This window comes from Cibotium barometz, chromosome 7 (assembly GCF_041138505.1).
Source record: "Cibotium barometz isolate CiBa-2024 chromosome 7, ASM4113850v1, whole genome shotgun sequence".
NCBI lineage: Eukaryota > Viridiplantae > Streptophyta > Polypodiopsida > Cyatheales > Cibotiaceae > Cibotium > Cibotium barometz.
Window position 1 is genome coordinate 40,960,594 of NC_141052.1, and position 27,367 is coordinate 40,987,960.

The 27,367-nt window shown below is 38.6% G+C and overlaps 1 protein-coding gene across 2 annotated transcripts; it reads right to left on the reverse strand.

Annotated features, from left to right (window-relative positions):
• Positions 1-2,762: 2,762 nt before the first annotated feature.
• Positions 2,763-5,316, reverse strand: LOC147637014 (uncharacterized). Of its 2 annotated transcripts, none has more exons than XM_086800620.1 (3): positions 4,715-5,316; positions 3,755-4,150; positions 2,763-2,912 (listed from the first exon to the last, which is right to left on the reverse strand). In XM_086800620.1, the coding sequence occupies exons 1-3, from the start codon at positions 5,162-5,164 to the stop codon at positions 2,823-2,825; spliced, it is 936 nt and encodes a 311-aa protein (XP_086656746.1). In that variant the 5' UTR covers positions 5,165-5,316; the 3' UTR covers positions 2,763-2,822. The 2 variants fall into 2 exon arrangements, with proteins under 2 accessions (XP_086656746.1, XP_086656747.1); XM_086800621.1 differs by having other exon boundaries at positions 2,912-3,017.
• Positions 5,317-27,367: the final 22,051 nt, after the last annotated feature.

Genomic DNA, 27,367 nt, shown 5'->3' on the forward strand with positions numbered 1-27,367 from the left:
AACTGGACCATTATACCACCTACCAAAAATGTCTTTAGACCTTTGAACCATATACCCATACCCCCAATGCCACATACATGGATATTTTGATGCCCATTCTCAATACTCTCCTTCAACAAAATATTATGGCTTTGATGATGGCAATGCTAATCCTAGTTATTGCTTATAATGTTGGTTGTTATGAACATGTTGGTACCCATAGATCTTACTTCAGCTAGGTTTTACAATGCTTGTTATGATTAAATATCCTAAGATTTAGTTATGCTTACAACAAGCTTGGAATAGAGGAGTGACAATAGGTAGGGCAGGTTCGAGTTGGTCTAGAAAGTCCACTCATCTCTAACAAAATTGACCTCGGCTTAGGCCTATGATTCTATCTTCTCTACTTCTTATTCACCTGAATCCTCGACCTTCTCAAATTAATTTGTTTCTAAAGAAACAATCTTTCTCTTCATAATTGGGTTTTCCATAAAAATTACATGACTTTCGTCTTTTGATAAGATCCTTTAAAAGGTGCTTTTGATCTTAACTTTTTGAAACCTCCTTTGTTGAAGAAAGCTCGTTCACATCCTTGCCTTTGTTTGACCTTGTTGTCTTCATCAAGTAGGTTGAAGGCAGTGGTTTTCACTTGTTGGCAAATCAAGATAAAATTTACCCTAATGAGGAAGGGGTTATGAGGAGTTAGGAAATGATACTTATCAGCAAAGATGAAAAAGTAATATGGATTAGAAAATATGAGAAAGCACATACATCCACCATCATATAGATGGAAAGGATACGTCTCATGATGCATGGAACACTCTTGACATTGTTTGGGGCACAATAAAAGAACTAAAAAATTAGCATACTTTTAAAGTTTCTTGAGCTTAAAATGAATCTAGGTCAGTCATTCCCAACTCATCGCAATTATATGAAGAGGATCCTCACTCAACTTGCAGAGATTACAAAAATAATAGGGGAGGATGTGGTCATTGTTGTGCTCTTGGTCCCAGGATGAGTTTAGTAGCATCATTGCTATTCTCACAAACTTACCAATCACAAAGTTAGTAGATGTGGAAGCTTATCAAGCTTGAATGAGTTTTCCATGGTTTAGGAAGGTCTTACCACTTAGGTTATGAGCCCAAGGGTAGTGCCTAAACTCACAATAAGATTCAAGAGTTACTTAAAATCCCCCTTCACTATACACATGCATGTAAATGGAAAGAAAATGAGAAAACCTAACTCCTTTGCATGAGTGTAATAATGAAGTTTGGGTTTGGTTATCAACCCAAGGGTAGTGCTGCCTAAACTCACAATAAGATTCAAGAGTTGCTTAAAATCCCCCTTCACTATACACATGCATGTAAATGGAAAGAAAATAAAAAAACCCAACTCCTTTGCATGAGTGTAATAACGAGGTTTGGGTTTGGTTTTGGATCTCTACACTTTCTTCCTTGGATTAGTATACTTAGCATTGGATGGCTCAAAGGAAGAAGGGCATGTTTTACTACTACGGATTACTTCAAACTTCAGAGATTAATCAAATATTAATTACTAATTAGTAAGTAGCTCACTATTTTGAGAGCTGAAAACAGAGCTCTAATAGAGCATTGCTATGATGGCCTTCACAAATCAATAGCTTCAAGATCGAATTATAGTAATAGCTATTATGATTGCTCTTTTGTCACCATTGATGCTATGGAGAGGATGCTTATGAATTGGAAAGAGCCCCAACATATGGCTCATGCAATGGCTGACAGAGGACAGAGCAATCAAAGCTCCATGGACAGTGGGGTAAGAGGAGGAGAAGGAAAAATGACTAAAAACGATTTAAAAAAAGATTAACACTAATCATAATTAAGCTAATTTATAAACTTGCATTAATGCAAGGATAAGAACATATGCTCTGATACCATGTTGGGTACCATGGTGCCCTAAAGCAAGTGATTAACTACAATGTGAAAGCATAATAATGAGCTAAAAAGTGATTATAATAAAACACATGAGATTAGATAAAAGATTAACATAATGACAAGCTAAAATTTAAAAAATGAGAGCATTCTCTTGCATTAATTTAGAGCCTATATAGGCATGAGAACTGTAAATTAAAAGATAATAAAGAGCTAATCTCCTCTCATAAACCCCCTATATTTGAGCACCATAAGAAAGAGCACCTTTGCTTCGAATTCAGAAGGTGAACAGCCAAGGAGTTTTAATATTTAACCTAGAGAGTGAAAAATATCGTACCCTTGGAAGGAATATACATTTTTGTGCGATACACATATTTTTATAAAGACTAGATAATGTTTGATATACATTGTATTGGAGAAAGATGTACTTTGAAATGGTAAAAACTTGGTGCGCAGTATCTTACTCGTAGAAAAGATAACAAGAGACTCATGTAAATTGACACAATTACATACATTTAAGGCATAGATGTCTTTGCTCTTCATCAAAACTTTTAAATTACATCAAATAAGTAACACGAATTAGACTTCATATTTGAGATATACTTCAAGATTGAGAGTAATAGAAGAAGATATTGCCTAACTTTTTGACATAGCTTAAACAAGTTGGGTAACCACTCTACCATAACAAAACATCCTTTGCACACGCTAGTAGTCTATATAGAACAAATGGGGATACAATTCTCCTTTAATGTATTTTCAATATACAACATAGCACAATGTTTAAGGTTAGGCCTTGCACCTTAATAGTGTGAACACACTTGGGAGATTTATCTTTTAAACTTTCATGATTGTAGTCTCCCAGTGCACTTGGGATTTGGAAATGGTAAGCCATTAGATACTAATGTATTTTCAATATACAACATAGCATAATGTTTAAGGGCATGACTTGCTTAATGATGTGAATACACTTGAGAGATGATCTTTTAAACATTGATAATTGTAGTCTCCCAGTGCACTTGGGATCTGCAAATGGTAAGCCATACTAAGATACTGATGTAAAAACTATAGCTTTAGAATGCTACCTCTTTCTTGTTGATTGCTTAATATTGTAATTCTTGAATGTAGTAACTATATTAGCCATTGACATCAATCAAATGGTTAGAGTTGAGCCAAACATTGAGTAAAACATTTGACAAAAGAAAATCTTGTCAATCGTTTAATAAATGCATTTTCACTCTAGAAAAGAAAACATAAGTATGCTATGTATAGTTTCCAAATATAGACCACTAGAATCAAAATGCACTAAAAACCTTAGTCCACAAGAGGATTGTGAACCTTCATATGCTAAACATTAGTGTCCCATGGATGGATTTAAGGTGCACGAAAAAGTCTTAGCCCACACAGAGAGCTGTGAACCCTGCCTACGCTACGATAAAAAATAGTGTGGACCACTATTGTATCCTATTGATGCTCAGACCTAGAATCTCATACACACACACACATATAGAGAGAGACAGATTATCCTAATCTACACTCGCACACACACATGTATAGACTTAAAACCTCATACACACAGATAGAGAGAGAGATTATCCTAATCTACACTCGCACACACGTGTATAGGTCCTGCCCTTACAAGGTGACACCCCCAAAGTAGCTGAATGGTATTGAACCTGGCATATTATAGCCACTATATGCTATAGAACCTGGCATATTATAGCCACTATATGCTATAGAACCTCACATATTATACCCCACTATATGCCATGCTATAGCCTAACGCGTGCCCAACTTGAAATTGATAATGCCAAATTGTTCTCTATTACCGTTTAAAATCATGGAAATGAAGAGAACTAGATTTGTACCTTGGCATAGAAGGAAAAGACGACCTTATCAGCATTTCGTGTGAGGTTGGCGTCCAAGACGTGGAGATGGTGTTGGTGAAGCACAGAAAGCATGGTGGAGAACAAGACGGGGTCTGTGTGGCATGTGATGGCGTTGATGAAGGCATGGTCGGAATCAGTCACGCTGATCGAGATCACTCTTGCCTCATCAGAATTAACACCTGCTTCTGTTGTCGCCGCTGCTGTTAAACCAGCAAATTCACCAGCTTCAAGCTTCTGCTGCTCACCTACATAAGTCTCTACAATCTGATCACCACTCGCCGCACTTCCCTTCTTTTCCAATGAAGCTTCAGCGATGGATTTCTCCAGAGATTTTATGTAGCGTATGGTAGCATCTATCAGGCTGCACCTGTCAAACTGCAACGATACCATCAAAGAGCTGCACCCTGTCAACCTTCTGCTTATGAAGCACAAATGCTAATTGCTACTAATCAAGCTCAAATGAGGGCTGCACCTTGTGAAGCTGCTAATTCTCATGCTCAAATCACACTAATCTTCTACTAATCAATATCAAATGCTGAATGTCACTAATCTTCTACCAACCGATCTCAGACGCTTAATATTTCTGCTCCCCCTATCCTCGGCTACGACTTCGTGCCTGTTAGCCCAAATCAGGGCTAAAATTTGAAAGCTACCCTAACCTTCAATTTGAAGGCCATAAACTAAAATTTAGAAAAAAAAATCAAATTAGTGGCTTTCTTTTGCAACCCTGTTTTCTAAGAGGCCTGAATAATAATGGAATTTTCTAATTTCCAATTAAATTTGAACCTCTGAATTCAAGCCCAGGCAAAGTTACAATCGGTTTTTCTCAACACTAAAGGGCTGCTTTTTCACTCACACTGTTCCTTGGTATTATATAGCTGCTTTTTTAGCCCAGAAGCAAAACAAATCAAGGATTGAAAGGCAAGCTTGATTATTAACCTTGGGAATGTCATCTTGGGGCAACAGGATTTCCAGCTTGGAGAACCATTTGGAGATCTTCTTGCGTCGCAATCTTTCTACTAGAGCATTACCATCTTTCATGGAAGCTATCTTTTGCAGAGGGGGGCCATGCCCACAACCTTGGGCTGCAGCTCTCACTGTACTGAGCTCCTTGTAGGTCTCCTCCCAGGGCAGGAGAGAGCAATATTGTTGTTGTTGCTGCTGCTGCGGCGCAGACATAAAGCCTTCTGACTGCAGAGATGTTGGCAGCGATGGAAAGCTCACAGGGTTGGAAAAATGTAGGAGGGGCTCACTGAGAAGAGGCTGCTGCGTATTGAAGAGGCTATTGTCCATGCTTGGATGATAATTAGAGTTGAGGGCTTCTAGTGCTGGGAGACTCAGTACTGGGAGCTCAGTATCCATAGCCTCCAGGCAACTATAGAACGCCATCTTCAAAAAGACTCCTCAGAACCTTACACTACGATCTATACATATATATACACACACACCATATTACCCTAAATGCTCTTTAATGATTAACTACAACATGATTAATCATTAATCATACAACAGGTAAGCGCTTCTTTATTTTGAAATCAAGGCTTCGGATAGAAGCTTTATATTATTATTATTATTATTAAAAATTCGCCTTCTAAAATCAGTATTATTATTATTCTTTCTGGTTCGAGGTTCAATCATTGATAGTATCGAATACTGGATATTTTTATTGTACTTTAAATATAACTTTTCACGTTGGAGGTACAAATGCATTGTAAAAAAAAAATTCACTGCTCAAATTGAGGAAAAACCGGTTATAATTTTGCATGGCCATCCATTTAAAATTAAAATTTTGAAGTTTTAGTTATAAAACCGATTAATCTATGTATTTTTCAGTAAAAACCGGTTGAACTTGAAGGTCGTCCTTTTTTCACTCGTTAGAAAAAAAGTTTATTTCCGACACTGGACTAGTGGTCCTAGGCTAGTGGAATTTTGGATGGACAGAGCAGTGGTCCTAGGCTAGTGGAATTTGGGATGGACAGAGTAGTGGTCCCAGTGCTGGACTCTCTTGCATGCTATGCTTGGTACCAATGTTAGAAAGAGACATTTTCACTGACCTCCCAAAATAAGGAGAGTCTCGAGACTCAGTGTGGAGAGGTATTCACCTTCATCCGTTTTTTCCTTCCAAATTTTACATATCTATCAACTTTTAAACTAAAATTCTTAAAATCTTAGCCATTCATTTGAAGAAATTCCAAAATGAGCCATGAAAAATACACTAAAAGATGGGTTTTTTTCCTCTCACACTTTCTTAGGAGCATTATCACTTTCCACATAGTTAAGAAGTTAGAAATTACCATCACACACACACATACACACACACACATATATATACGCACACACACACATATATATATATATATATGCACACACACACACACACACACACACACACACACACACATATATGAATATATATGTGTATATATATAAATATACATATATGCATATGTATATGTATATGTATATATATATATATATATATATATATATATATATATATATATATATATATATATGTATGAATGTATGTATGTATGTATGTATGTACATACACACACACACATACATATACATATAATACACAAAAAGGCAAACAACTTTTGGTCCATCATTAAAAAAAACACTTGCGATATTGAATGTAACATCAAGAAAATGTAGAATTATAAATATTCAAACAAAATCATCTAGTCATAGCCTTTGGTGTCATTGACACATTTGATAAAACCACCTTTGGATGATCCAATTCTCACAATGTCGTGCATGAGAGAGGTCAAAAATATTATGTATTATCAACTTCAAAATGCATACAAAAAAAGCACTAGGGTAGAGGAGTGTGCTATTGTATCAAGAATTGAGTATTTGGTTACAGAAAGGATGTGTTATCACCCGTTTCAAATTTAAGGACATATTTGAATTCACAAAATCATGACAAACTTAGATGTGAGTAATTTCTTGGTTGGATCCCTCTCTGTCAAATGGGCCAATTTAAACACACATATCAACAAAAGTAGAAGAAAGGGCCCACAAAAGATGTGAAAATTAACCAGTGAATGAGATAAAGTACCCGAATGATTGAAATGTCAATTCAATACTTTCAGGCATGATAGGGGGAGGAGGTATGAGAATCAAAGAATTTTGAGGGACATCACACTATTGGCCTCCCTACCCTACCAAGTGGATAATATAGATATTCTTAAATTGTGCTAGAAAATGGTCTACTTTTTAGTACTACATATTGCCAAGTGAATAATATAATATAGTACTCTTTAACTATGCTGGAAAAAAATGGTCTACTTTGTAGTGCTCTTTTAGTACTACATATTGCCAAGTGGATATTATGTAGTACTCTTTAACTGTGCTCGAAAAAAATGGCATTCTTACTAGCTCAAATTTGTAAAAACATTTCATGGAAATTTGTAGTCCTTATTTAAGACATGAGCTTTCAAATATTTTAGTTTTAAAAATGGCATTTAGTATACATTTTGATAATCAAAATCGACGAATCAAGGAATTGTCCTTATCTTGATTTGTTTTAAAAAGTAATTTGCCTAGGCATTGATTTACACTTCTATTGAAGCATTGTCACTTTAATCAACCTTAGTGTTAGGGTGACATTTTTGTTATTATGCCTTTGTATGTTTTTAAGCTAGTAATTTAGACATAATATAAAAATCTATTGCATGTGACTTAGTATTGACAATACTTATTAAATGATACACAATTTGAAGTATGGCTTATACAATTGGTATATATATATATATATATATATATATTCAAGCTTTAAAAAAAAGAGGCGAATATCAAGGTACAAACATAGACAGGTTGGCAAATGCATTTCTTAGATGAACTTGAAAGTATACACATGGTGATGTATCCATGTGAAGAATGCTCTATCCGAAGAAGAAATCAGGCTCTCATTGTTGGGAACTCTCCATCCGCCAATATATCCACGGGCCTACATTTCCTGTATTGTGAACAAACTTTACGTGTCTTGCTACACATAAAAAAAGTTTAATACATGGAGAGAAAATGTGCATTGGTCGTACTCCTCGTTTGGAACATGTGCACAAGTGATATTTGGTAGCTTCAGAGTAGTGAATCGACTAGCCTTGTCACCCCAACCCTAGTATGAGATCACCTTCTTGAAGAATTCTTTGCCGCACTTGGGGTTGGCTATTTACGCGCCAGCTCATGTCCTCTCTTCGTAAACGCCGCCTCTATCTCCTTGTGCATGTCTCTGTAATTCTTTTTAGCCATGTCTCCATTTAACTGTACTCTCTCTACTGCCTCGCTTAAGCAAGCCACTTATCTTCTTTTAGTATATTTGGCATCAAATTCAAACTGCAGTACATTTCTATTTAAGAAACATTATCTATGTAAATCGAAATACCACATTGTAGGGTATTTTTGAGGCGAGGATGTACCTTGAAAACCAATTAAGAGAGGAGTGCCATGGGAAGGTTTAGCCGTTTAAATCTATTACCCCCCCTAAGCATTAGAGCTTTATCTACCCACGCACAATCCTCTTTCGCAAAACTTCAACAACAACCGATATGGATTAGCTAGCCCTACATGCTGCATCAACGGCACATTAATGATAGTCACCCTTGCGAGATTGCATGCATAAGAAAAAGTTTTTAGTGCAATGATCACATATACATTCTTTGTTCTTTTTTAACACATGAATAACAAGATCAAAGTCCACTTACTTGTTTATTATTGTGGAGAACCATTAGAAACTTTGTCTCCTCTCTGAAAAGATGCAGGGGAGAAGAGAGCTTGAGCTCTTGCAAGCACACACACTCACAAAACCCTAAAAGAGAACACACAAGGTGAGAGGCTGAAAATCTTTTTCTTCTTTTTCACAACACTCAACACACCATATATAAAGATAAGAGTACACACCATATGAAAAGGTACTCAACCAAATACATACTAGGGTCCTCTATAGTGTGAACCCAACTAAATGAGCTGGCGCTATAACTATGCCACTCTCTAGAATGGCTGTCACACAGCCTCTCATCCCCCACTAGCCGCATATCACACCCATGATCTCACCAATCATGCCAGTGGTGTTAGTGTGGGGCCTATCCCCCAGGCGGGTCATCAGTGTCCACCACCTCACTAGATGAGCTCGATATCTCAACACTCCCCCTCGAGCTCAACTCCATCTCATGTACACCAAGCGAAGCCCTGAATTTGCGGAGCTTCTCTGTACCCAATGCTTTGGTGAAGATGTCAGTGACCTGATCCTGTGTGCTAACATAAACAAGGTCAACGTCTCCTGCCAAAACCTTCTCTCTGACAAAATGGTAGTGGACCTCTATATGCTTCGTGCGAGCATGAAAGACTGGGTTCCTGGCCAACTGTATACTGCTAATGTTGTCAAAGAAAATGAAAACTTGTCTATCCACTGATAGACCCAAATCTGCAAGTAGCTTTCTCAACCAAGCTACCTCACATGCTGCCATAGCAGCACCTCTGTACTCGGCCTCTGTACTGGATAGAGCAACCGTAGGCTCCTTCTTGCTGCTCCAAGTCACAGCAGCACTCCCCAAAGAAAACATGAAGCCACTAGTAGATCTCCTATCTGAGATACTACCAGCCAAATCAGCATCTGTACACATATCTCTGTCCCAGTTTCATAAAATAGTCCACAATGTAAAGTAGACCACACATACCTCAGTATGCGTCTCAATGCATCCAAATGCGGCTTTCGAGGAACCTGCATAAACTGACTCACCAACCCAACAACATAGCTTAAATATGGCCTGGTGATCGTCATGTAGATCAAGCTTCCTACTATGTGCCTATACATAGTAGGATCCCCCAAAAATCTCTCCTGAATCTACACTCAAATTGCCATTCTGATCCAATGACACTGAGGTAGGCTTACAGCCTATCATACCATACTTGGACAACATGTCCAAGCCATACTGTCTTTGGAGTAATCCAATACCATGTGGTGACCTAATCACCTCAATGCCCAAGAAATATCTGAGCCATACTGTCTCTGGAGTAATCCAATACCATGTGGTGACCTAATCACCTCAATGCCCAAGAAATATCTGAGCTCCCCCAGATCCTTCATCTCAAACTTGTGTCTAAGCAAGATCTTTACATCAAAGATCTCTGCATCATGGTCCCCCGTAATGATCAGGTCATCTACATAGATGACAACAAGCACAACCCCTCTATCACTGTGTCTCACATACAACGAGAAATCTGCATTGGCTACATGAAAAGCCAATAGTGACAAGATATTTAGAAATCTTGTCAGACCATGAACTTGGTGCTTGTTTTAAGCCATACAAGGCAAGGCCTTCTTCAACCTGTAAACATGCTCCGGGTGACTCACATCCTCATAACCAGGTGGCTGCAACATCTACACCTCTTCTTGCAAATTCCCATGCAAGAATGCATTCTTTACATCCATCTGATGTAAAGACCATTGCTTTGACGCAGCCACTGCTATCACAACTCTCACTGTTGCCATCTTGGTAACTGGGCTGAAAGTCTCCTCACAATCAATGCCATATGTCTGCGCATATCCTTTGGCTACCAATCTAGCCTTGTACCTGCTTATGCTTCCATCACTATTATATTTTATTTTGTACACCCACTTGCATCCAATGGCTTTCCTGCCTTCAGGAAATTGCACTAAATCCCAAGTCTCATTTCCATATAGTGCATCCATCTGCTCATCCATAGCTTTCTCCCAACACACATTTCCAACAGCCTCATCAACGCATGTGGGCTCTACAACCTGTACAACTTTTGCCATGTATGCATAGTAATGTGCAACATAACCATCATAGGTAAACCTCTGCACAGGATTCTTCACTCTCCCAGATCTTCGTAGCTTTGCATTCATGGCTTCCATAGCCTTCTTTACACCAGGTGTTCTCATAGCTGGTATCCCAAGATCCTCATCAAGGCTCATCTCTGAGCCACTAGACTCTCCATCAACATGAGAATGCCCTACAGAAATGTCAGGCATACTAAAGGGCTCAACCACTTTCTCTTTGCCTTTATGTGATGTACTAATCACATTTGTAGGACTAGTATTATGACGCAGCCTGCCACTCCATGGTCTATCAACAACTGAACCACTAGATGAGGACTCTCCTGGTCCACTCAAAAACTATGATTGCTGACTCGTATTCTGTGCAACCACGTTTCCACTCATCAGTCCCAACAGCTTCTTTTTCAACAGCATACCAGTTGCTCATCTCATCATAAAAAACATCCCTGCTTACCCTCAACTCACATGTAGCAGGATTATAACACCTGTATCCCTCTTGCTCAAAGGAGTATCCAATAAACACACATTTTTCAACTTTTGGATCCAGCTTAGTTCTCAGCTCATCTGGCACATGCACATATGCAATGCATCCAAAGACTTTAAGATGAGACAAATCAGGTTTTCTGCAAGTAAACCTCTCCTCTGGAGTAACATCATGTATGGTTGCAGTTGGAATCCTGTTCATGATGTAAACTGCTGCATAAACAGTCTCAGTCCACCAATAGCTATGCGGAATATTCTTCTCTCCCATCAATGCTCGTGCAATCTCAGCAATGTGCCTTTTTTTCCACAGCAACTCCATTTTGCTGTGGAGTGTATCTGCATGTAAACTATCTCTGAATACCATTAATCTTCTTCAAAAATTCAGAGAACTCATTGGAGAAGTACTCTCCCCCTCCATTTGCCCTTAGGCACTTTACATATTTCCCTGTTTGCTTTTCAACCATAACTCTGAAATTCTGAAAATGAGTGAACACCTCACCCTTCTCCTTTATGAAGTATACCCACACTTTCCTTGTGTGGTCATCAAAAAATGTCACATAATGCCTGCAGCCTCCCATAGACATGGTCTTCGTAGGACCCCATACATCTGAATGCACAACATCTAGTGCATTTCTGCTCACATTTCTATCACGTGGAAATACATGCTTTGTTTGCTTTCCAAATTGGCATGCTTCACATATTTTCTGCATACCTTCAACTTTTTTTAAACTTTGGCAGCCCTGTCACAATTCCTTTAGTCAGCATAGACTTCATTCTCTGTGCACATTCACATGTCCAATTCTTTTATGCCAAATGTCTGTGTCTGCAACAATTCCTGAACCATTTGCAAACATTGCAGCACTCACTGCAGGCATGTTTACATTCAATGTAAACATTCTGCCCACTCTGTTGCCTTTTGCAACCAACCTGCAGTTGTCTTTAAAGTCTTCAACAACATAACAACCATCAAGGTTAAACCGAACCTGCAAACCTTGCTCAATCATCTGGCCAACTGAAACCAGATTCTTTGTTATATTTGGAACATGAATTTGGAACATGAAGTACATCTTCAAGGTACCTTACATTGCCATCCTATATAGACAATGGCACATCTCCAACATGGGCAATTGGATGAGTAGTGTCATTCCCTATTTCCACAAAACCTGGTCTTTCAAGGTTTTTCATCTCCTTGAACCACTCCCCATGACTTGTCATGTGGTTCAAAGCACCTGAATCAACGTACCATACATTTTTATGTGCTGTTTCAACATTTTCAGACATGGCATTAACGACATGCTGCATAACAAACAACCTTTCATTATCCTCATTGTTTCTGCTCGAGGATGCATAGTTGTTTTGCTACAATTTTCCATTTTGCATGTCAGCCTGCTTCTTATAACAATCTGCCTATACATGTCCAAGCTTACCACAATAAAAGCATCCACGTGTATCATTATACTGCCTTTGCCAATTTCCACGACCTCTTTGACTCCCCCTACCTCTAAATTGGCCTCTTCCACCTACATGTTGTTGTTGTTGTGAATTCTGAGACTGTTGTTGTTGCTGCTGCGGGGCCATAGTTCTGATTACCTATTCGGCCACCTCCTTGGCCGCGTCCATGGCCTCCTCTACCTCGTCCTCTTCCTAAACTTGTGTAGAAGGCCTGTTGCTTCGAACTGTTTTTGTTTTGTGGAGGCTGTTGGTCAAGCTCTTCTCTTCTATAATCAACATAGACACCAAATCTGTGAAATTGGGAATGTTTTCCCGAGTCTGAATAGACGTCTTGAACGCCTTGTATTGTGGCCCAAGACCACATAGACAGACTTCCACCTTATCATCATCATACTGAAACGCCAATAGATGCAAGGGATTCTACAATACCCTTAATCTTCAATGCATAGTCATTCACAGACATACTCTTTTTCTCCATAGTATGAAGTTCATTCTTCAATTGTATCTTTCATGCCTTGGTATTCGTTTCATAGAGTTTTACCAAGGTGTCCCACGCCTCCTTGGGAGACTTGGCATCCTGTATGTTCCCAATCATGGTGTCCTATATACTCATAGAGAGCCAATACATAACTTTTCTGGCTCCTTGGTTCCAATCCTTGAACTCTTTCACATCTACAGTAGTCGGATTGATCTCCCCGGTATCTCCGGTGCCTCTTCATGCTCACTTTCTATGTAGTCCTAGTAACCCTTTCCCATCAGGAAATTTGTCAACTTGAACCTCCAAGCATGGAAGTTTTTCTTATCAAGCTTCTCAACAACAATCTGGTTTATGCGGTCATTTGACATCTTGCCAGACACACAAATTTACCAGAAACAGCACTCTGGTTTGTCCTGCACAAACTGTTGTATTTTCTACAGTGGTACTGTACTACACTCAAATGTCACAACCAGTGACCTCAATGTGCATACATACACCCAATGGCAACTGTTGACCTCCTTGCAGCACACACAATGTTTGCACAACCAATATGTCTTCCTGCAGTTCTTAAAATAGAGTTATGTAGAGAATCGATGACTTACCCGCCGCAGTGCTCGAAATCGCCTGCTTTTCGAAAAATGGAGGTCCTAATGCGCCCAACAAAACTCATTTTCAGCCCGAAAAATACTATCCAATAGGACACTATAGTTGCCCTATAGCTTTACTCCCGCGACGAAGAAAGCTCCTCAATCAGAGATTGTTTGTCGGTGACTCCCGTAGAGCTCCCAAGACAAGGGTGTAGTCGCCAACACAAATAGGGAAGAGTAGATGAAGCTCTTACCCTTGTACCACTTCCTATGCTTCTCTTGCTTGCAGCTCAGCCCTTAGCATGAACCAAGCTCTGATACCATGAAAAGATGCAGGGGAGAAGAGAGCTTGAGCTCTTGCAAGCACACACACACTCACAAAACCCTAAAAGAGAACACACAAGGTGAGAGGTTGAAAATCTTCTTCTTCTTCTTCACAACACTCAACACACCATATATAAAGATAAGAGTACACACCATATGAAAAGGTACTCAACCAAATACATACTAGGGTTCTCTATAGTGTGAACCCAACTAAATGAGCTGGCGCTATAACTATGCCAGTCTCTAGAATGGCTATCACACAGCCTTTCATCCCCCCCACTAGCCGCATATCACCCATGATATCACCAACCATGCCAGTGGTGTAAGTGTGGGGCCTATCCCCTAGGCGGGTCATCAGTGTCCACTGCCTCACCAGATGAGCTCGATATCTCAACATCCTCCGCATGTAGAAATCACACCACCTTACAAATCACCTTTGCAAACTATGTCTCTATCAACTTGTATGATTCTTGCCCATTCTCACCAAGCTCTGAGATGATGGTTATCATCCCAAACAACAAACATCATCCCAACCATGGTGTCATATCTACTCTTCACTAGCTTTGGCTATTTTAGGGGAGTTATCACCACTTAATGGAATCTGGTGTAGCCATTTCTGGGGATTTCAACTTCAAAACATACTCTCAGATACCAAATGTCAGTACTTAAGAAAATAAATTTTTAAAAATTAATTTTATCCCAAAATAAGTCATACATTTGAGTAAATGCATTTCAAATTCCCTAGTTTACAACCTAATGCATTAGGTTGCACCTCTTTCTCATCATCTTTCTGCATCATCATCTCCTTTATTCATCATTAAATAATATCAACACAATATTCCAACCCGAGGCACACTCCTTAAGAAGGTGGATTAGAGTCCAAATTCTCTCTCTACAAATTTCAATTAGATGGCATACCATCTCATGGTGAAGTTTTTGCAAATCAACTCAAAAGTGAGCGAAGTTTGGACATTTGGAATCTACTCTTTGAGACCTTTCCAATGATATATAGCATTATGGGCAATTCGGTATATTCAAGAAGTCCCCAAATTTGGTGATCACTGATGATGTGGCACGTTGGAATTTCTATTAGATGGCATACCATCAAATTTCAAATTTAAGGTAGATGGTATTATGGCGCAAAGAAGATGCAAAATAATTTCACTTGTATGAAATGTCTTTCCCTTGTAATCTTGAAGTTTAGTTCTTAATACAAGATAATTTCACACCCTCATTTATCTTATCTTATGGATTTATTTTATAAAATACTTATTAAATATTATTAATAATATTTAAGATATAAGACAAGATAACCAATGTTAAACAATAAACTGAACTCAATATCAGATATTAATCTCATATATATATTTATTCTGATGGTATCTATACAAGTTGGTTAGATACAAACATGAGAACAAAAAACCTTTCTACTCCTTAAGCTCTTGCTTTGTCTGGTCGATGTCCATGGAATCTTTGGTCTTCCCGGATTCCTTGGTTTGTTGGGACTTCGATGGTTGTTTCTCCTTAGGCTTGGATCCTTGCTAGACTTAGAATCCTTAATCTCCTTTAGCTTGGTCTCTTTTTCCCTAGGCTTCTCCTTAGGTTGTTTGTGTTTCTAAGAAGCCTTTCCCTTCTTCTCTAAGGCTCACACTTTCTTCTTTGAGGATCTCCCAAATTTCAATGGAGATCTCAATGAAGACATTGGGGGCAATCCTTTCTTTTTCAACGTGTTCTTTTTCTTCTTAGGTGTGATTGCTTATCGTGGTGAATCTAGATCTTCAGGAATGTCTATACAATTATCGAGCATTAATCTACTTGCCTTTTCTCTCACCCACCATATGTATGTGTCTGTATAACATGAAGTTGTAAAAACCACAAAGAAATTATGACATAAGTCTTAGTACATATAAGTATGATATAAAAGTTTTAGAAAAATGTATATATTAGAATGGTATACTGACAATTACTCTTTTTGATATGTCTATTGGAAATTTTTATTGCATGTATCGCCATGCATTTGCTACCACTCCATGTGCTTCCATTAGGTTGTAATGGAACCTGTAAACACCATATTAGATAAAAATGGAAAAAATCCCATTCTCAGATTGGCTCATTTTTTGAGTTTTTAAAGGTTTTTCTTCTTTCCCAACAAATAAGGCCACTCAATCTATAGAGTCGTGTATTAAAAAAATGTTTAAATCAATAATGTTTTTATAGAACTTGTCTCTTAGGCCAGTAAGGGGAACATTACTAAAACAAGATTTCGTTTGAAACAAGCACTTGAAAAATCAAAGGTGAGATAAGTATAATAATAGTATGTTAAGAATGTCCCTACTAGGGCCATTCTATGTCTACCATGCATGCCAGATTATTGAATGACCCTACGGCCCTTCTACCATGCACACTCTTTCTTGAATGTAGCATAAAGGACATGGCATGGCTCTAGGGCCATTCTATATCCAATGTAGCAAAAGGTTATGGAATGGCCCTAGGGCCACTCTACCATGCACATTGTTTTTCTTGTAAAGTGCAAGGGGTTCAAGGATGGCCATGAGGCCATCCTGTCATGGGCATTGCGTTCTAGTGAAGACAAGGTGTGTAGAATGGCCCTAGGGCCATTCTATAATCCTAGAAAACGACATATAGAACATGATCATCACTCACCCAAAATGTTAGAATGTGTTCAAAGTTGTACATGGCCTCAAACGAGCACACAATTACAGAGAATCATGATGGACATATAGTTCTTACGTATATGTACAAATCTCCATCAAGCACCTTTGTGTTTCTTGGCAAGTAAACATCCATTAGATACTTTGCCTCTCAATCATGAACAGTGCTCAAAATGGGTGTTACATGACTCTATATTTACATTGAACCTTTTGTAAACAGCTCTTATATTGAAATCAAAGGAGTCCCCTTAGACTAAGATGCACACCGACTTAGATTCCAGTCCAATAAAATACCACAGTTTAAGAACACTCTTGCCACAAAGGTTTAAGGTTGTCGGTAAACATAACATACTTTAATAAACTCATTAAGATACTTTCAGAATCTTCTTATATTCTAATCAAACGAGCCCCCTTAGAGTAGGATGGACTTTGACCTAAGATCCACTCCTTCAAAATACCATAAAAGAGTACAATTAGTTTAAGATGACTCCTACCATAAAGATTTAAGGTTGTTGAGAAGTACATTAATTAAGACACTTTCTTCTTTTATTCAAATCAAAGGGAGCCCCCTTATACTAGGATGCACTCCATCTTATGATCCACTCCAACAAAATACAACAAAACATGCACTAAAGTTTAAGAGAACTCTTGCTAGAAGGGTTTAAGATTGTTGTGAACATAAAATTTAACAAAGTATTAAGAGAGAATATAAATACATTGGAAAATTTCTTAACATATCAAGGGTAATGTAACATAATGATTTCCTCCATTGTAAAAACACCTTACAAACACTGTCAGTGAGAGTTCATGCCTATACATTTATTTAGATATACTAAACTTCTAAGTACTATCTTGGTTCAAAGTTCTTGATCCTATGCAAGCCATTATCATTTTGGGAACACCGAATAAATTGCTTGAGTTAGGATACAGATTCATTATAACCATTGTCTATTGCGATGGTGAAAATTTTAAATAGAGTGGTACCTTTGTGTTACTTGTTGATATTCAAGAGACCATGATCGTTTAGAAATTTTATTAATAAATGCCTTCTCAAACTAAGCCTTCATGCTAGTTCCGTCTTTGCAACCCAACCTTTTAGCTAGTGAAATCAATTGTGGTGCCTTTATGCTTGAAAAGTGTGAACGTTCTTTTAGCATGATATTTTGTATTTCATCTCCTGTGTGTTGAGATGAACTACACAATCTTATTTTTGCGACCATTTCACATTATACTCTTTCCAACAATCAACAACACCACTAACAAGGTTAAAACATTCATGGTCATTCGACAACATGGGAGTTCACTATAATGGGTAGAGTCAATCACACTACGTACATTCTCAACATCATCAAGCCGCATCAAGTAAGGTAGTAATTCCCCTAGAAGAATGTTGTCATTCTTCTTATCTATATCAAACTTGGTTGGGAAGATGCATATACTAGAGGTAGTAACACATCGTTTATATGGAGAGTCATCAACAAGAATGGTCCTCCTAGGATCACATTCAAAGGCTTTAGACATTCTCTCCAATGGCTTAAAATTGCCTTGACACCTGGAGTGTCTGGCCTAAACAGTTTCTTCTTCTCATAAGTGTAATAACCCTATTGACCCCAAATGGCAAAAAAGGAAGTATTTTTCTGCTTTTCTTTTGCAAAGCTCTCACCATTTGAATAATCGTCGACCAAATCTCAACATTACATCTTTCAAAAAGAGTTTGCAAAAATAATATACATCCATATCGGAGTATAAAATATCTATTTGGACCATACATAGTGGATTGATGTAACGTCAATGGTTAAATACAACACATCAATAGTAATCCATTTGAATCTAACACCACAGTCAACATTGATTTATTAGTAGACATATCTTGCATTGTATGACTCTCATTACTGCCTGTAAATAACTAGCTCCTCCACAACTTCAATAGCATTTTCACTTGTAGGAATATCGTTGAAGCTTCTTAGAAATGATCTTTCATTGTGAATAATAGATGTTCTTGTTCAATTCAAATATTTATAATGTCATATCATTTGTAACATTAAAACACTAGTGACACTTCATTATCATAAAAAAATCTAAACACCACATAAAACATCAAGATGAATGGTCCTAGGTCCATTCTCTACATGTGCATGTATAAAACATTAAGAATGCACATGGTAGAATGGCCCTAGGTCCATTATTGCAAGCACAATGTGTTTTAGAATCGCTTAGGACCATTCTAACATGCACAATGTGCTTGAAATAATGGCACTAGGGCCATTCTACCATCCATTATGTGCTCTAGAATGGTCTTGTGGGCCATTCCAAATCAGATTGTGGATTGTTGAATGGCACTAGGGCCATTCTCTACCCTCTTGTGCCAATAGCTGGTGAATTTTTGAACGGTGCTAGGGTCATTCTTGCAAGAATAATGTGCTTTACAATGGCCCTAGGGCCATTCTACCATACATAATGTACGTAAAAGAATGGCCCTAAGGCCATTCTAACATCCATGATGTTCTTTAGAATGGCCCTAGGTCCATTCTTTCAAACACATTGTGCATGGTAGAGTGGCCTTAGCAGCCATTATAAAGCACATTATGCTTCGAAGAATGGCCCTAGGGCCATTCTATACTCTCTTGTGTTAATTGTTGGGTGAATTTTAGAATGGCCAATCTCTACATGTGCCTGCATAAAACATCAACATTGTGAATGGTAGAATTGCGTTAGGGCCATTCTTGTAAGCACAATGTGCTATAGAATGGCCCTAGGGCCATTCCAAATCACATTGTGGATGATAGAATGGCCCTACTGTTCTCCACCCTCTTGCACCAATAATTGGTGAATTCTAGAATGGTCCTAGGGCCATTCTCTACAGCATGTAGAAATGATCAACAAAGATTTTTCTCACTTCTCTACTTTTTTTCAAAGTAGTATCTTTGAAATAAACAATTTGCATTTGAAACCATAATAAAACACACAATATTATAAATATATATATATATATTCCAATATGAAAACATACAAGAATAATCTTTGAATTATTAATGTTAAATGTACATAGTGTTAGAGAAACTTGTAGTCAGCAAATAGCTCCTTGACATGAATGTCGCATAGGGTTTCAACACATATGTAGCCATACTCATCTGAATTAACATTAATGTTTGCTATACATTAAGGTGGTAATTCTGGGACAAGAGTGTAACATACATTTTGTCTCATGCTCATGCCATGAGAGCTATTTATATATCCTACCACATTTCCATACTCTACATCACCAATAATATACACCATATCATCTCGACAATCTACCTTGGGATCCTCTTGAAATGAGTACTTCAAAGCCTTGGGATACACCTTGCACAACTCCTTCCATTCATTGTAACAATACTTATCTCCTATGTAGTGGAGAACAGTTATACCTCTTGTATTGAGAGGAGTGTGCACAAATAGCCCAAGACCTCACCTTGTATAGCTGATGCATGGACCATAAATGCTACACTATTTATCTCAAATATCTTACCAATTGAAATAGGGAAGATGGGGGTACCAAGAGGATCATCCTTTCTCACATATCTTGCAACACATGAATTTAATAGACCTATTTGAGTGCCTAGGGCTACAAACCAAGCAGTCCAAGTATCGTTAAAGATATACAACGATGAAGCCCATGCAATGCTACATCATACCCCTACTACTAATAATATCAAATCAAAATCGAAACATATTAAAAAGTACATTATCTATCCCCAACATGCCTATTTGAAAGAATGGCCCTAAGGCCATTCTGTACCCCTTGCATGTCCATTTGGCGGAGTGGCCCTACGGACATTTTGATAGGTGAATGTTAGAATTTTCCTAGGGCTATACTCTACTCATGCATGCATAAATTATCAAGATTGTGCATGGGAGGGCTATTCTTGCAAGAATAATGTGATTTAGCATGTCCCTAGGGCCATTCTACCATGCACAATATGCTATAAACAATGGCACATTACAGTGGTAGGCTAGCCCTAGCCCTAGGGCTGTTCTATATCACATTGTGCAATGAAGAATGGCCCTAGGGCCGTTCTATACCCCGTTGTGCCAACAATTGGTGCATGTTAGAATGGCAGGCCATTCCAAAGCCCACTATGCATGAAAGAACCATGGTGCACGTTAGAAAGGCTCTAGGGCCAATCTATAACCCCTTGTGTGCCAACTATTGGTGCATGCTAGAATGGTCCCATGAACATTTTCTACACTTTACAGGCATAGAATATCAAGATTATGCATGGTAGAATGGTCGTGGGGACCATTCTAAGGCCATTCTACTATGCATAATGTGCTAGAAAGAATGCCCCTAGGGCCATTCTAAAGCATGGTAGAATGGCCGTGGTGACCATTCTAGGGCCATTCTACTATGCACAATGTGCTAGAAAGAATACCCCTAGGGCCATTCTAAAGCACCTTAAGGGTGGTGTATTAGCCATAAGGCCATTCTTTAGCACATTGTGCATTGAAGAATGGCCCTAGGACCATTCTGTAACCTTGTTCCAACTATTGGTGCAAGTTAGAATGGTCCATTCGGTCAATTCTAAAGCTCATAGTGCAAGTTAGAATGGTCCATTCGGTCAATTCTAAAGCTCATAGTGCATAGAATAATGGCCCTAGGGCTATTCTATAACCCCTAGTGCATGTTAGAATGGTCCGAAGGCCATTATCTACCCTCTAATGCCAATATGTGAATGTAAAAATTTCCCTAGGGCCATCCTATACATCTTGTGCTAGCTATTGGTGCATAGTGCAAAGGTTCTCTACCCCATGCATGCATAATATATAAAGAATGTGCTTGGGAGAATGGACCTAGGGCCATTCTATAACATCTTGTATCAACTATTGGTGCATGGTAGAAAAAAGTCTTAGGGGCATTCTCTATCCCCAACATGCCATTCAGGAGTATGCCCCTAGGTCCATTCTACAATGCATATTGTTATTGAAAGAATAGCCCTAGGGCCATTCTAAAGCACATTGTAGATGGTAGAATGGCCCTAGGACCATTCTCTACCCTTTTGTTCCAACTACTGATCAATATTAGAATGTTCTTGTAGGGCCATTCTCTATAAGATTTGCCATAAAATATTAGGATTGTGCATGTTAGAATGGCTCTAGGGACATTATTACAAGCACGATGTGCTTTAGAATAGGCCCTAGGGCCATTCTACCTTGCACAATGTGCTTGAAAGAATGGCCCTAGGGACATCCTAAAGTACATTATGATTTGCAAGAATGGCCATTCTCTACCATCTTGTGCCAACTTCTAGTGAATATTAGAATGGTCCTTGTGCATAAAATATTAAGATTGTACACTATAGAGTGTACCTAGGTCCCTTTTTGCAAGCACAATATGTTTTAGCTAGTGATGTTCTAAAGCACATTGCGGATGGTAGAATATCCATTCTCTAACCTCTTGTGCCAGCTGCTCTGCTGGTGAATTTTAGAATGATCATAGGGCCATTCACTACACGAGTATGCATAAAATATCTAGAATTTTAAAAAGTGTTAAGATATCGAGCTCAACTAGTGCTATAGTAGACACTGATGACCACCCTGGGTGATATCTTCTGCACTTGTACCACTGGCATGGTTAGTGAGACTATGGTTGATATGCCGCCAGTGGATGACAGGTTGTGTGATAGCCACTTTGGAGTACTAGATCTATGGCATAGGTATAGCCCTATCATATATAATCAGGTTCACACTATGGACACTGACCATTATATGTTTTAATAGGAGATTACTTTCCCTTTACGTATGTACTCTTATCTTTTAGTTACATGGTTGTGAGAAGAGAAGAAGATAGAAGAAAATTCAACCATCCATCTCTCTCTTGTGTCTTGCATGTTTTTATGTGTGTGTGTTTGCATGCAAGGAACTCAAGCTCTCCCTCTCCCCCACATTCTCTTTATGCACTACACCAGAATCACTATTTTTCGAAGCTTAGTTTCCACACCTGGTCGTGTCATCGATATGTGCGTCAGAATGAGCGTCGAAATACTCACACTGAAATAAGTGTCAAAATGACAGTGGAAAATTTTTTTTATAATGAATTTATATATAATATTTGCTAGTTCCCACCTTGGGGTGTATTTTAGCCTTCTCTTTCTACCTCTTTGCAAGCATATGTGTCTATGAGAGAGAGAGAGAGAGAGAGAGAGAGAGAGAGAGAGAGAGAGAGAGAGAGAGAGAGAGAGAGGCCGAGGGAGAGAGGAGGGTAGAACTTCCATCACTGGAGAGGGGAGGGTAGAACTTCCATCACTCTCTTTGAAGGAGGACAAATGCTAGCTCCTCCTCCTCATCACTAAGGTGCAATTAAGAAAGTGCTCTGTTTTACAATGAAATTAAAGTTCATCATCAACTTGCTCGTCGTCCTCAGCGAGATCCATGGCTCCAAATAAATCTATTTCTAGAAATACTTCTTCATTGTTGTCAATTGGTGGAACCGGTTGTCTTGTAGTAGTAAAAGGTAATTTATCCATGTCGTCATCCTCTTCTAGCTCTAGCATGAGAGCTGTCGATGCATCATGATCATACTTAGCTTGAATCTCTTCTTCTTCTAGATTATCTCTAGTGTCTGTTTCTCGTTCAAGATGTATTTGCTCAATGAGTACACCTTCATCCGTCCTAATCCAGTGTGAGCCTTACCTACTTCCTAAACTATTATGTCTTCTTTTTGTTCTTCTTATTGTTCAATAGGTGCTAGTGGTGTATGCTCAACCATCACATGATCTGGGGAGAGTTCCTCAGCATTTGGTAATTCGTCAACTGTTATTTTCACCTCTTCAAATATTTGTTTACCACGTGGATTTATTTGGATCACAACCAACCATTTATGATCTATCGGGTCTTCCACAAAGATGACTTGCTCTCACAGTGTTCTGGTAGCACAAATGTGTCCCTTTGGTCTTCCATTCTTTGTGCAGTCCACTTGAAGAAATCCACACTTGTCTTTATGTACAGTTACTTACGTCCCTTGAGTTACCAACTTGAACCATTTCACATAAAAAATGAACATATCAAACTTTTTGAATCCAACCTTGATAATATCTTGGATTGTTCCAAAATAATCCAACATGCCTACTTCAGTATTGCCATCACTTGCACTTGAACGACTTTCTTGCATGAAATTAGCCTTCACACCACAATCAAATGTTGTTCTCTTTTTATCTATTCCTTCTACTCGAAAGTGACGTTTGTGAACAAATCGCCCCAAACTTACGATACTGCAAGCACAATAAATATGTACTTTTATTTTATAAATTCACGAAATCACAACATAAAAGACAATGCATAGATATCTCAAACTCACATACATGGAAATCACAACCATATGCAAGATCCTCCTCCTCATCACTTATTGATTCACCATTGCGTTTAGCTTGCAGTATGGTTTGCTTGAGCCATTTATTAGAAGGAAAGTATGGAAGAAGAAGTCCAATTTCTATTGGGTATGGTAGTGTGCGGGTTGTTCGGCTCCTTCTAAAACTCAAACGAGCTTGGTCCCTTTCAGCCTTCACCAAGTTATATCTCTCGATCCATTTCTCCATAGCATGTGAGTTTAAGATGCAAAATTTATTGATCTTCTCATGCAATGCTACATCCATTGTTCTCACAAGGCCTTTCCCTTGTGGCTCTTCCCCAACTAGTCGATCATCTTCTTCTTGTGTCCATAATCTTGGCATAATGGGATTAGACGTACTGACAAATTCAGTTATATATACAAGTGATTCTTGAACAAGCCATCCCGCTGCCATACTACCTTCACAACGAGCTCTTTGACAAACAAATCCTTTAAGTGTCTTCATAAATCTCTTCAAGACAAACATCTATCGGCCTATGGACAACCCGAGCCATAACAACTTCATTAACCACATGAACTAGCAAGTGCAATTGAATGGTTAAAATACTTGTTGTAAAAAGTATTTCTCAACCATTGTAACAGCCTTGATGGAGTTTAACTGTGTTGCTTCCAATGTGTCTCTACTAATCTCTTTCCTTGATATCCAGTGCACCACTGCACTAATTTTATAAATTTTTTCTCTAATGTCATCATTGAGGCAATCCTTGAAGCACTAGTTGTAAGAATTTGTGCCAATCATGACTCTTCAAGCCACTAAGCTCATCATCCTTTATAAATGCTCTCTTCAAGCAATGCATGCATCTTATAGGGGCACGAAACTCACTAATGCACTTCTTTACATGCCGTTGCTCTTCCTTTGTCATGACCCAAGGTGCTTTTAGTAGCTTCACGTTCCCATCTGCTCTATTTTGGGCCCATAAGTGTTGCATGCATTGAACCTCTTGTAAATCATCTCGTTGTGCCTTTCTCTTCTTTGCTTCTGTGATGGTTTTCCAAAGCACCTTGGCTATATTCTTGAAAATGTGCATTGGGTCAAGAAGATGGTTCACTAGAAGGTCATTCCAGTATGGAAGTTGATGGAAAATGGATAGACGCTTCATTCTTGGAGGTGTGTAGCCTTTGGATCCAGCTCCCATAAGATCCTGCAATCACTGCTCTTCCATATGCGAGGAGACCTCCCTAGAAATCCCTCACGCAAAGGATGCTTGTCATCAGGGAGATACTTCTTGTGGCCCTGTATACTATCTTCTTCATAGACTTTGAGTACCAAGCCTCAAGTTACGGCCCACATAATGGACATCATTTATACCCTGAAACTGAAAGCCCTGTAGAACATCAAAAAATATTGTAGCAGGTAAGTTTGGATGACAATCATGACTTAACATAATATGTTAACAAGCTACAGTATTACTAGAGCATTCTCCATAGCCAGGCCAATCATGCATAGTCCACATAAGTATTCCTCTCAATGTTAGTAGCGCACGTTGTCCAAACCTCTTGGAAATATCATGAACTTCAATGCTCTCCCATAGAACATGAAGCTCCTCAACTAAAGGGGCTAAATACACATTCATGTTCTTCACCTTGTACTTTCTAGGAACTATCAAAGACAATAAAAGATGCCCTTTTTTTATCGCTAGCCATGGTGAAAAATTATAGTTAGCTAGACAAATAGGCCATGTACTCCATGATAAACTTCATAGACCAAATGGATTCACTCCATCCATCGCTAGTCCGAGTTGAATATGGCGAGCCTCCTCCTGAAAGGCTACCCACTTCTCTTCAATGTGCTTCCATGTAGGGGAATCTGTGGGCACACGCATAAAACCATCCATGGACCTAGTGTTACGGTGCCAAATCATCAATCCTGCGATGGATTTACACTTGAACATTGTTTTAATCCGATGGATGATGAAAAAGTGTCGTAAAACTTTTGCTGGTACACTTTCTCCTTACACATATTGTCTATATCTCGATGTACCACAATGTGGACATTGTACTGCGTTGTTATATTCTTGTTTTTGATAAAGAATACAATCATTTGGACAAGCATGGTGTGTGTTGTAGTCCATGCCAATCGAGCGCAACATTGTTTTTGCTCGACTACCATCCACTAGCATCTCATTATCTTTTGGCAATATTTGATGTTTCAATAAGCTGTTACACAAAATAGATAGGCTAAGAAAATGCATATAAAGGTACATAACTCACTAATTGCATATGATATCATCACTTACGTAAAAAGTTTTGATACGCTCGTATCAGACCATCCAAAAATTGATTGCAAGTTCAATATGGATAGGCAAGAATGTAAAATAGACACGTGTGCTCCACGATATAGTGGAAGACGAGCAAGCCTGCGTAGCTCTTTCTCTTCTTGGGAAGTGTATTCCACACGTCATGTGATTTGTTCTAGTCCTTCTTGTTCCAAACCACGATCTTATGTTCTATCATATAAGGCATTTATCATGTCATCCATGTCATGTTCTAGTATTTTCTTCGAATCGGCCTCAAGTTCCTCGGATTGTTGGATCACCTTGTTTATGGCTAATCTTGTTGGTCTCCATCGTTCAGGCTGGATATCCACTGGTTCCTCATTGTTGAAGCACGCATTGTCACTAATTAGATGTTCCAATCGCTCCACCGAAAATATTTTTCATTTTTTTATATGATCATTGCAAATTCGTCGACGTCGAGCCACTTGGTATTCGCAGTGAGTACATGGGCAAAGTGTCTTCTCCTCTAAATCACTTAGGATCCTCTCTTAAGTATTTATGGAGGGTGGAAGTCGGTGATATGAAATTTAAAATGTCGAGGGTGTGCAAGATCTAGAAAGATTTTGAATTTGAATGAAAAGTAGCGATCGTCGAAAAGGTCGTGGAAATAATCTTGAAAAAGGTCATTGAAACAAAAACGTCGAAAAGTTCGTCGCCAAAATCAACATGGGAACCTTTTTTTTCGATGCTTATTTCCATGTTCCGAGTGTGAACTCATTATTATTTTTTGATGCTTTTTTTCCACGCTGATTTCGACACCGTTTTTGACACTGAAACAATGGCGGGGCGATGTGACTAGGAGAGTGAAAGCAAGGGGTGAGAAGCCTTGGTACATTAGCATCGAGGATCGGAATGAGGAGAAGCAAAAGTGTACAAGAAATCCCCAATGCTACAAGCAACAAGAGGATGTGGCAAAAGCCCAAATGGAGAGTGTGGGAAGCTCTCACCTTGGAAGTGGCACTTGGGACACATTCCATGTCTACTTTGTAAGTATCAACGCTTATCTTGTATGTTTCATTTGATATTTTTTTATGTTTCTTGTTTTTATGTTATGGTACTTTTAGAATCAAGTGGTTGGTCGGCCGGCAACAATGGGAGAAGAGGAGGACATTGCTTGCCGCCAATAACACG

Bases quoted from the DNA above. Each gene is read 5' to 3' on its own strand.
- LOC147637014 (XM_086800620.1), bottom strand. From the start codon at position 5,164: ATGGCGTTCTATAGTTGCCTGGAGGCTATGGATACTGAGCTCCCAGTA. The intron at 4,151-4,714 runs GTTAATAATCAA...GTATCGTTGCAG, and splicing joins CCCAAGATGACATTCCCAAG to TTTGACAGGTGCAGCCTGAT. The intron at 2,913-3,754 runs GTACAAATCTAG...TACCATTTGCAG, and splicing joins TCTTTTCCTTCTATGCCAAG to ATCCCAAGTGCACTGGGAGA.